The 12,392-nt window shown below is 44.5% G+C and overlaps 1 protein-coding gene across 1 annotated transcript in view; it reads left to right on the top strand.

Annotated features, from left to right (window-relative positions):
• Window positions 1-12,392, top strand: part of prex1 (phosphatidylinositol-3,4,5-trisphosphate-dependent Rac exchange factor 1) — a 178,841-nt gene that overhangs the window by 94,601 nt on the left and 71,848 nt on the right. The window contains exons 14-15 of the mRNA XM_079492023.1: window positions 8,259-8,334; window positions 9,202-9,274. Of these exons, the coding sequence (XP_079348149.1) occupies window positions 8,259-8,334; window positions 9,202-9,274 (149 nt within the window). The remainder of the gene's footprint in view (window positions 1-8,258; window positions 8,335-9,201; window positions 9,275-12,392) is intronic.

The raw sequence follows: 12,392 nt of genomic DNA on the forward strand, positions 1-12,392 counted from the left end.
TTGACACAACATTTTTGTTGTACGGCTCTGCTGGTGACTCACATCGTGTGACTCCATCAGAACACAGTAGTAGTAGATTGTTAATTTAACGCACCGCTGACCCTGTTTTTGGTTGACTAGGGTTCATGCTGCTCATTGCACTCTGATCTTGAACTGTGTGAGTCACTAAATGAACAGTGAACTGTGCGAGCCTTCTCCTGCCTTTGTTCAAAGTTTGTTTGTTGATCAAGTCTAAAGGCCTGACTCACACCTTTGCATCTAGCATACAACATTGTTAGATGTTAGATCTTGCCCCAATGCATTTCCAATGGAAGTCACATGGTTTGACACAACATTTTTGTTGTACGGCTTTCGGCTGTGTTTCAACTGCCCCCCTCCCCCTCATACAACAAAAATGTGTCAAACCATGTGACTCCCATTGGAGATGCATTGTGAGCTTGCATCAGTAAACAAGTCTCATGCATCAGCTATACATCAATCTGTTGTGCACGTGTGAGACTGTGAGTCAGGCCAAAGTCATCTTATTAAGGTAATAAAAGGACAGCATTTTTGTATAGTTAAAAATGTGTCTATGTAGATTGGATAGTTGAACTATTAAAAAAATGTATTTCAAAATAGTAAAAGAAGGCAGTTTAGTTTAGGTATAAGGGGTTTAGCACGGACGGAAATAGAGCCCCTAGGGATATGTCTTGCGCCACCCCTTAACTCTTATCCCTAAACCTATTTTCCATTTTTTACTATTTCTTGTAGATATAAAGAACATGCTGCAGCCAAACTGACAGCTGCAGTGTGTAAGGTGTACACACACATTTAAAGGATAACTTTATTTATTTTTTCAACCAAGGTTCATGTTTTAGGTTGTTATTAGAGAAAGTAAAAGATGGGTGTTATTAATTATTATTATTATTATGTATTGTATTTATTTTTTCATTTGCTGCTTTCTTTCTTGAACTTTTACTTTTAATAACCTAAAACATGAAACTTGGTTGGATTAATAACCAGTAACGACTCATTTTAAGTGAAGTCACCACATCTGTGACACTTAGATGTCTCTCTTAGATCAATGAACTCTGTTGTGTCGGTCCTTGAAGTTGAAACGTTTGAGAACCTCTGTCTTGCCTGACCTATCTCAGCAGAGGCACGTCCATTATGACTAGCGCACCTCTGTCTTGCCTGACCTATCTCAGCAGAGGCACGTCCATTATGAACCTCTGTCTTGCCTGACCTATCTCAGCAGAGACACGTCCATTATGAACCTCTGTCTTGCCTGACCTATCTCAGCAGAGGCACGTCCATTATGAACCTCTGTCTTGCCTGACCTATCTCAGCAGAGACACGTCCATTATGACTAGAACCTCTGTCTTGCCTGACCTATCTCAGCAGAGACACGTCCATTATGACTATAACCTCTGTCTTGCCTGACCTATCTCAGCAGAGACACGTCCATTATGACTATAACCTCTGTCTTGCCTAACCTATCTCAGCAGAGGCACGTCCATTATGACTAGAACCTCTGTCTTGCCTGACCTATCTCAGCAGAGACACGTCCATTATGACTAGAACCTCTGTCTTGCCTGACCTATCTCAGCAGAGACACGTCCATTATGACTAGAACCTCTGTCTTGCCTGACCTATCTCAGCAGAGGCACGTCCATTATGACTAGAACCTCTGTCTTGCCTGACCTATCTCAGCAGAGACACGTCCATTATGACTAGAACCTCTGTCTTGCCTGACCTATCTCAGCAGAGACACGTCCATTATGACTAGAACCTCTGTCTTGCCTGACCTATCTCAGCAGAGACACGTCCATTATGACTAGAACCTCTGTCTTGCCTGACCTATCTCAGCAGAGGCATGTCCATTATGACTATAACCTCTGTCTTGCCTGACCTATCTCAGCAGAGACACGTCCATTATGACTATAACCTCTGTCTTGCCTGACCTATCTCAGCAGAGACACGTCCATTATGACTAGAACCTCTGTCTTGCCTGACCTATCTCAGCAGAGACACGTCCATTATGACTATAACCTCTGTCTTGCCTGACCTATCTCAGCAGAGACACGTCCATTATGACTAGAACCTCTGTCTTGCCTGACCTATCTCAGCAGAGACACGTCCATTATGACTAGAGAACCTCTGTCTTGCCTGACCTATCTCAGCAGAGACACGTCCATTATGACTATAACCTCTGTCTTGCCTGACCTATCTCAGCAGAGACACGTCCATTATGACTAGAACCTCTGTCTTGCCTGACCTATCTCAGCAGAGACACGTCCATTATGACTAGAACCTCTGTCTTGCCTGACCTATCTCAGCAGAGACACGTCCATTATGACTAGAACCTCTGTCTTGCCTGACCTATCTCAGCAGAGACACGTCCATTATGACTAGAACCTCTGTCTTGCCTGACCTATCTCAGCAGAGGCATGTCCATTATGACTAGAACCTCTGTCTTGCCTGACCTATCTCAGCAGAGACACGTCCATTATGACTATAACCTCTGTCTTGCCTGACCTATCTCAGCAGAGACACGTCCATTATGACTAGAGAACCTCTGTCTTGCCTGACCTATCTCAGCAGAGACACGTCCATTATGACTAGAACCTCTGTCTTGCCTGACCTATCTCAGCAGAGACACGTCCATTATGACTATAACCTCTGTCTTGCCTGACCTATCTCAGCAGAGACACGTCCATTATGACTAGAACCTCTGTCTTGCCTGACCTATCTCAGCAGAGACACGTCCATTATGACTATAACCTCTGTCTTGCCTGACCTATCTCAGCAGAGACACGTCCATTATGACTAGAACCTCTGTCTTGCCTGACCTATCTCAGCAGAGACACGTCCATTATGACTAGAACCTCTGTCTTGCCTGACCTATCTCAGCAGAGACACGTCCATTATGACTATAACCTCTGTCTTGCCTGACCTATCTCAGCAGAGACACGTCCATTATGACTATAACCTCTGTCTTGCCTGACCTATCTCAGCAGAGACACGTTGTTATGGAAATTATGAGGTCTCAGCATATGTGACTGTAGACAGAGGTGAAGGCACGACACAGCATCAAGGAGTCCGGCATAATCGTCATCATCGTTCTTTATTCGTTCCGATCATCTCAGTACAGCAGAATGGTAGCATGGTTGCTCATCGTAGTACAGTCAAAAGTGAAGCATCACCCCGTTCCTCCCCAAGTTGTTCCTTTCCCTCCCCTTTATTTCCCAACCACACACCCCCCAAATTGACAGTCAGTGACAGGTGTTTTATTCAAATACAACAGGACATGGACAGATAATAACAGGTGGTCTCACTCATCTCCCTTCATGGTGTTTGCTGACGACATTTAGACATAGTCTAAATGGGGGATAGTTGGAGGCAAGCAGGAAACAAACTAATTTGAGAACACACCCAAGTAGGTAGAGGTAATAGTGACAGCTGTCAGATTGACAGCTGTTGGTTGGTTTGACTGCGTAGTGAATGATTGTTTCATCCTATTTGACCGAATGGAATACAATAATAGTTCTTATTGAATAGTAGAATTGGCATTCTAAAACTGCCATTACAACGTCCATTATGAACCTCTGTCTTGCCTGGCCTATCTCAGCAGAGACACGTCCATTATGACTAGAACCTCTGTCTTGCCTGACCTATCTCAGCAGAGACACGTCCATTATGACTATAACCTCTGTCTTGCCTGACCTATCTCAGCAGAGACACGTCCATTATGACTAGAACCTCTGTCTTGCCTGACCTATCTCAGCAGAGACATGTCCATTATGAACCTCTGTCTTGCCTGACCTATCTCAGCAGAGGCACGTCCATTATGAACCTCTGTCTTGCCTGACCTATCTCAGCAGAGGCACGTCCATTATGAACCTCTGTCTTGCCTGACCTATCTCAGCAGAGGCACGTCCATTATGAACCTCTGTCTTGCCTGACCTGTCTCAGCAGAGGCACGTCCATTATGAACCTCTGTCTTGCCTGACCTGTCTCAGCAGAGGCACGTCCATTATGAACCTCTGTCTTGCCTGACCTGTCTCAGCAGAGGCACGTCCATTATGAACCTCTGTCTTGCCTGACCTGTCTCAGCAGAGGCACGTCCATTATGAACCTCTGTCTTGCCTGACCTGTCTCAGCAGAGGCACGTCCATTATGAACCTCTGTCTTGCCTGACCTGTCTCAGCAGAGGCACGTCCATTATGAACCTCTGTCTTGCCTGACCTGTCTCAGCAGAGACACGTCCATTATGAACCTCTGTCTTGCCTGACCTGTCTCAGCAGAGGCACGTCCATTATGAACCTCTGTCTTGCCTGACCTGTCTCAGCAGAGACACGTCCATTATGACTAGAACCTCTGTCTTGCCTGACCTGTCTCAGCAGAGACACGTCCATTATGACTAGAACCTCTGTCTTGCCTGACCTGTCTCAGCAGAGACACGTCCATTATGAACCTCTGTCTTGCCTGACCTGTCTCAGCAGAGGCACGTCCATTATGAACCTCTGTCTTGCCTGACCTGTCTCAGCAGAGACACGTCCATTATGAACCTCTGTCTTGCCTGACCTGTCTCAGCAGAGGCACGTCCATTATGAACCTCTGTCTTGCCTGACCTGTCTCAGCAGAGGCACGTCCATTATGAACCTCTGTCTTGCCTGACCTGTCTCAGCAGAGGCACGTCCATTATGAACCTCTGTCTTGCCTGACCTGTCTCAGCAGAGACACGTCCATTATGAACCTCTGTCTTGCCTGACATGTCTCAGCAGAGGCACGTCCATTATGAACCTCTGTCTTGCCTGACCTGTCTCAGCAGAGACACGTCCATTATGAACCTCTGTCTTGCCTGACCTGTCTCAGCAGAGGCACGTCCATTATGAACCTCTGTCTTGCCTGACCTATCTCAGCAGAGGCACGTCCATTATGAACCTCTGTCTTGCCTGACCTGTCTCAGCAGAGGCACGTCCATTATGAACCTCTGTCTTGCCTGACCTGTCTCAGCAGAGGCACGTCCATTATGAACCTCTGTCTTGCCTGACCTGTCTCAGCAGAGGCACGTCCATTATGACTAGAACCTCTGTCTTGCCTGACCTATCTCAGCAGAGGCACGTCCATTATGACTAGAACCTCTGTCTTGCCTGACCTATCTCAGCAGAGACACGTCCATTATGACTAGAACCTCTGTCTTGCCTGACCTATCTCAGCAGAGACACGTCCATTATGACTAGAACCTCTGTCTTGCCTGACCTATCTCAGCAGAGACACGTCCATTATGACTAGAACCTCTGTCTTGCCTGACCTATCTCAGCAGAGACACGTCCATTATGACTAGAACCTCTGTCTTGCCTGACCTATCTCAGCAGAGACACGTCCATTATGACTAGAACCTCTGTCTTGCCTGACCTATCTCAGCAGAGACACGTCCATTATGACTAGAACCTCTGTCTTGCCTGACCTATCTCAGCAGAGACACGTCCATTATGACTAGAACCTCTGTCTTGCCTGACCTGTCTCAGCAGAGACACGTCCATTATGACTATAACCTCTGTCTTGCCTGACCTATCTCAGCAGAGACACGTCCATTATGACTAGAACCTCTGTCTTGCCTGACCTGTCTCAGCAGAGGCACGTCCATTATGACTATAACCTCTGTCTTGCCTGACCTATCTCAGCAGAGACACGTCCATTATGACTAGAACCTCTGTCTTGCCTGACCTATCTCAGCAGAGACACGTCCATTATGACTAGAACCTCTGTCTTGCCTGACCTATCTCAGCAGAGACACGTCCATTATGACTAGAACCTCTGTCTTGCCTGACCTGTCTCAGCAGAGACACGTCCATTATGACTATAACCTCTGTCTTGCCTGACCTATCTCAGCAGAGACACGTCCATTATGACTAGAACCTCTGTCTTGCCTGACCTGTCTCAGCAGAGACACGTCCATTATGACTATAACCTCTGTCTTGCCTGACCTATCTCAGCAGAGACACGTCCATTATGACTAGAACCTCTGTCTTGCCTGACCTATCTCAGCAGAGACACGTCCATTATGACTAGAACCTCTGTCTTGCCTGACCTGTCTCAGCAGAGACACGTCCATTATGACTAGAACCTCTGTCTTGCCTGACCTGTCTCAGCAGAGACACGTCCATTATGACTAGAACCTCTGTCTTGCCTGACCTATCTCAGCAGAGACACGTCCATTATGACTAGAACCTCTGTCTTGCCTGACCTATCTCAGCAGAGACACGTCCATTATGAACCTCTGTCTTGCCTGACCTATCTCAGCAGAGGCACGTCCATTATGAACCTCTGTCTTGCCTGACCTATCTCAGCAGAGGCACGTCCATTATGACTATAACCTCTGTCTTGCCTGACCTATCTCAGCAGAGACACGTCCATTATGACTATAACCTCTGTCTTGCCTGACCTATCTCAGCAGAGGCACATCCATTATGACTAGAGAACCTCTGTCTTGCCTGACCTATCTCAGCAGAGACACGTCCATTATGACTAGCGCATCAACAATTTGTACGGATGATTGTGTACCAAATTTCAACTTTTTTGATTCTTTGAATTCTCTTTTTTTATATAATCGGCTAAATCAATTGCCAATCTACAAGCTCACAATGTGTAGCAGTGTGACTCATTGTGAGCATTGGTCGATTTAACTTTTGTGCTCCTAATACAGAAAGACAGTCTTGGCTTTCTCAGTTGAAGTATTGGGCAAGTGGAATTCAATAGTATACCCATAAACATCAGAAACACTGGAACTGTTGCAGTGTTCAAAGCCAGCCTCAGAATCTGGCTAACGTCACGTCAGCACAAAATGTTGCACCACCAATCATTGCCTTGTTTTTTTTATTGTATTTGTGACACTGATTGAATTCATCTCCCACTGATGGGTCCCTGAAGCTTTTAATTCCGTGCCTGGCAGAGACTCTGACAGCGCAATTGCTTTTCTTAAAACATAAAATCAGCGACTCCTTTCTGGCACTTTGACGTTAGAAACCTTTCTTATAGATTAATTCATGCATAACTTTTACTCTCATTCAATTTACCTTCTGCTGTTCTCTTTCTGGCTTGGTGCTCAGTCAGTAGACCAGGTAGGTCTACTCTACAGCTTTCATGGGTTTTTAAAAGATTGAAGCTTTTTTTGTCTTTTGCTATTTGTCTGTTATGGTTTTGGACTTGCCAGTGTACTCATACACAGTGTACACAGTGTACTGTAGCACATTATGTTTGTTACCCAGTGTACTGTAGCACATTATGTTTGTTACCCAGTGTACTGTAGCACATTATGTTTGTTACCCAGTGTACTGTAGCACATTATGTTTGTTACCCAGTGTACTGTAGCACATTATGTTTGTTACCCAGTGTACTGTAGCACATTATGTTTGTTACCCAGTGTACTGTAGCACATTATGTTTGTTACCCAGTGTACTGTAGCACATTATGTTTGTTACCCAGTGTACTGTAGCACATTATGTTTGTTACCCAGTGTACTGTAGCACATTATGTTTGTTACCCAGTGTACTGTAGCACATTATGTTTGTTACCCAGTGTACTGTAGCACATTATGTTTGTTACCCAGTGTACTGTAGCACATTATGTTTGTTACCCAGTGTACTGTAGCACATTATGTTTGTTACCCAGTGTACTGTAGCACATTATGTTTGTTACTCAGAAGTCAGTTGTTTTCAGAGGCCGTGATGTGCCACTCGTTGCGTGTCACACAAACCCACCACACTTCCTCTCAAGCATGTCCTGTTTCTTGTCTCTACTTCCCTTAGAGAAAGCAGAGCAGTCTGTTCTGCATGTTCAGGCAATCTCACTAAAACCTAATGAATCATGAATTAACATGACGGTCGGCACATAAGGGGTTTCAGCTGGAAGGGGTTTCAGCTGGCAAAATCCTTGATGTTGAAAACTTCAAAATTGCAACATTTATCTGGAAACATTTCTGCTCTTGAATCACGTGCACTCTTTATGTCACCCAGGGAACACAGAATGTAGTAACAAACATGCCTCGAAGCCAAAAGCGCGCCGAGGTCTCGTTCTGTTCCAGGCCATGTTCCACCTCACTCTAATAGGTGCTGTTAACCACAACGCTGTAAAGCGACACATGCATGTTTTGTGCGTGCAGAGATGCTGACCTTGTGAGTTTTTTTTTTTCTTCTTTTTTGCACATCCTGTGCAGAAGAGCCGAAACCTCAACATGTTTCCGATCGTGTTTTTTTTTTGTTTCTCTTCAACAGGGACAGAGACCATCATTTGAAAACCTTTAAGTCGGTGGTTCCTGCAAGCAAACTGGTGGATTGGATCCTTTCCCAGGTCAAATACACCATCCCCTTTCATTGCTTTTCAACTTCACTCAAACACACAATAGAACAGTTACGCGGCCATTCTTCACCACTTGAAGGGTGCTCCATGTGCGTGAAATGCCTCATGGAGCAGGGGTTCTCAACCTTTTTGGCCGGGGACCCCCGGAAATGCTTTGGCAATGTCTCGGGACCCCCGCCCCGCCCCCTCCCGACCCCCAATATAAATTGACTGCTACAATAACCTTAAACCATTTTGGGCGGGAACCCCTTTTGGTGTTTTAAGCATTGTTATAATTTAGCTATTGAAAAATAGCAGATCTACAAGCTCGTAGCGCGCCACCGAGTGGCGCGCTACGAGCTTGTAGGTCTGCTATTTTTGAAAAATCGTGATTTTTTTTTTTTTTTAAACCCCTGTCATGGAACACCCTTCAAGTGGTGAAGAATGAGCTGCACTCTCATTCCTCTACACCTTCCTGCACCGTTTCAGCTGTCAAGCCTTTTGACTGCAGTAAAGTTTCTTCTTTATGACAAAAAAAAAGGAAAAAGACAGAGGCACTCTTGTGAAATATTTCAAAAGCCTTTTATGGAGTTGGCTAATGCATGGCAAGAAAGTTAAAAAATGCACCACAGCCTTCGCTCTGAACGCTGTATGGTCTTTTTTTCTCCTTTTCTGTCATTCAGCTTCCATATCACCCATATATCATAGAGCATCTTGTTTGGAATTGTATTAATATGCTTTGTCTTCTACAAGGTGATGTTTCTTTATTGACTTTATTGTGTGTGCGTGTGCGTGTGTGTGTGTGTGTGTGTGTGTGTGTGTGCGTGTGTGAATGTGACTGACTGACTGACTGACTGTGTGCGTCATTTGGTTTCCCAGGGAGATTGTTCCACGCGTGAGGATGCAGTAATACTGGGGGTGGGGCTCTGCAACAATGGCTTCATGCACCATGGTCAGTTACTTACACACACACACACACACACACACACACACACACACACACACACACACACACACACACACACACACATAATGAAACTCTTCATTAAATATAATGAGATATGTTATTAATCATAACTATGACATTTCAATATAATATGAGGAATAGGGCAGAGGGCCATAATGTCTAGAAATATAGCAAAAAAAAGTGCATCATCATATAATGAGGCACTGATGAATGATGATGAGATGCTATTTTATTATACGTAGGTGTGCAAAGTATATTAAAAAAAATCACACCTGTGTGAACTGAGCGGTGCAACTATACTGTAATTGTTTTAGGTACTGTACTGAACCCCTGTACTACAACAACAGTGCCACCCCAGGTCACAGAGCACTACTGCAGCTGTCCGTGCTGAAATGGACATACATACATACATACATACATACATACATACATACATACATACATAAGCAGGGACACACACACATAGCTGCGTATTGGAGCGGCCTGAGGGTTACGCTTCATCCTTCAGGATGAGCATGAATGGCTCAGCAAGTTTCATGGCAACATGCCCCTTTTTGCATCCATCGATATGCAAACTCCAAGCAGCAGTGAGGGACAATACGGCAGGCAGGCACACGTGTACACAAAGCAATAATCAACTGAACTGATGACGTCACTGCCCAGTGCCAGAGCACTCTGAAAACGGCACAGATTCTGTATTACTAAACTCAACCCAAAATGTATGAAGGTGTGATGATGGAGCAACCGTAAACAGAGTTATAAATTCACACTCCAGACTTCACGTGTATTTCTGTGCCCTATGTTTGACCTTTTGAGGTTGTCTAGGACGGTCAAAAGGAGTCTGTGTCATAGCGGTACATACACGCTCCTTCTGTACTGCCCTGGGGGGACCAGTAGCCACGGAGCACATTTGGCATGTTGAACATAAACAGAATTAGCAGTGTTCCCTGACATGTGCTGTTTGCTCTAGCTACAAGACCATCTGGGAGTGGTGCTCAACCATGACCACAGGTACCCTTTTGACAAAGAGTCCTGGAGAGAGTGGAGTCACAGCTGCTCCAAGAAGATACTTTAAAACCACAGACACCGCATTGGTTTAGTGTCAATACAAATATTTAGAAATATTGTGGTTGATGCTGAAATTTACGTGAACTTTACTGTGCGCCAAGACAAACCGTAGCGATTCACAAGAATAGAAGGTGCAAGCATTTACATTAAATAACATTAAGCCTTATTTTAGAGCTTGTCGTGTGACAATGTCGTGTGGTGAAAAATTGCAATCTACAATCTCACAGTGAGTTAACCTTTACATCCTATTAGTTGACCCCAGTTTCCCAGGGCTCTATAGAAGGTCAGCTTCTTGTCTTGCTCTGTCTAGTCTCTAGACCAATTCTCTTTATAAAATATTTACTAAAGAGCTGGAGAGATGAGGAGACCCCTGTTCCTGAAGAAACATACAGTATACCAACAATTACTTCTGGAATATAGAGCTATTTAAAACAAAACAAAATCTAAAAAATAAGGTATTTTTTTGTTGTTAGTTTCAGTCTTGCCTTTAGTTGACTATAATAACCCTGCTGGGTGTAGCATGCCTTTCAGATGAATTAGGAAGCTGTGGTCTCGTGTTTCATACAGTAGTGTTTTTTTTATGGATGAGGGTTTCGCCTCGGGGACACAACGGGCAGCTGCTGCTGGCTGCCTGCTACTGTATGGTCACTTCCTCATCTGTGTGCCTATTGTTTACTGTCGTCTTAACGCACGGAAGTGCACCACCTTGTGGCCATGATCTCATTGTAGCTGGTGCCCTATGTTGGCCCCTCTGATTAAAAATGTGTTCCGGGTTGTTCAAAACACACATATCCACAACTCAAAGGTCATGCATTTTTGTGAGGTCGTGCATGAATGCATCCTCGCTCCCCCAATGGTTTCTAGATATTTTGTGTAGAGCAACATTGGAGAGATAATCTCTCCATTCAGCACTGTATTGTAATGCTGTTCCTTAGTCTTTTCTGTCTCTTACACTTTGCTCTTTGGCTTTATTTAGGCATTTCAAAGGAAGGCAACAATATGTAACTTTCACAATCTACCATAATACAGTAAAAACCAACATTTATTTGAGTTGTCATCTTGTTTTCTCTGTGCCGTTCGTCCCCCAGATCACAGCAATCATGTATTGATTGATTGATTGATTTATTGAAATATGTATTAACAGTTTGCAGAATTACAGTACATTTCAAGCACAAACTCAATACAAAGACTGTTAACTGTGAGTGGACGACCCAATAAAGCATTACACTTGTTTACAAGAGGGTCCACCTTGTTCAATTCATCAAAACATTTAGAGACGTACAAATAGACACTTCTATATAGTCAAAGAACAGAACAGGAATTCACCATAAGGGAGGTAAAAAGGGAAAAAAAACATACAGTGAGGGGAAAAAGTCATGGGGGGGGGGGGGGGGGATTCAGATTTGACGGAGGCCAGTTTCGAATTGCAGTACATGACTCTAGTAGACGTCAAACCCATTCTTATGTAATGTTCAATGGAACGCTGTCCCAATAAGCATGTGCTCTGTCCCAATAAGCACGTGCTCTGTCACAATACGCACGTGCGCTTGTTTTCTAGGTCACTTGGATCCACTTTAAAGGCCCGTTGTGTGATACATGGCCTCTGCTGATAAACAATGGGAATTACGCTGTCGTGATTGAAAACAAGCCACCTCTCCCCCCCCTCTCCCCCTCCTCCCCCCCCCCCCCCCCTCTCCCCCTCCCCTTCACACGTACAGTACCCAGTACAAGCCTGAGTGTTCATTTAACTCTAGACCAGGGGTGGGCAACTGGCGGCCCGGGGGCCACATGCGGCCCCCCACCTTCACTTAATGCGGCCCTCAGGTTAATGTCAGAATACTGATATAATATTGGTTTCAGCTGTTTACAATTCCACAACATGCAAACATGACCCGCTGTAATTACTTCTAAAGTCTAAATTAGTAGCTCATTGCTCAACACAAGTATAATTAAAGGCATTTGAAATGGCATAAAAATGTAAATTCTCAGGATTCCAATTCAAAAATAGCAAAAATTCAAGATTTCAATTCGAACA

This window comes from Electrona antarctica (assembly GCF_951216825.1).
Source record: "Electrona antarctica genome assembly, chromosome: 2".
NCBI lineage: Eukaryota > Metazoa > Chordata > Actinopteri > Myctophiformes > Myctophidae > Electrona > Electrona antarctica.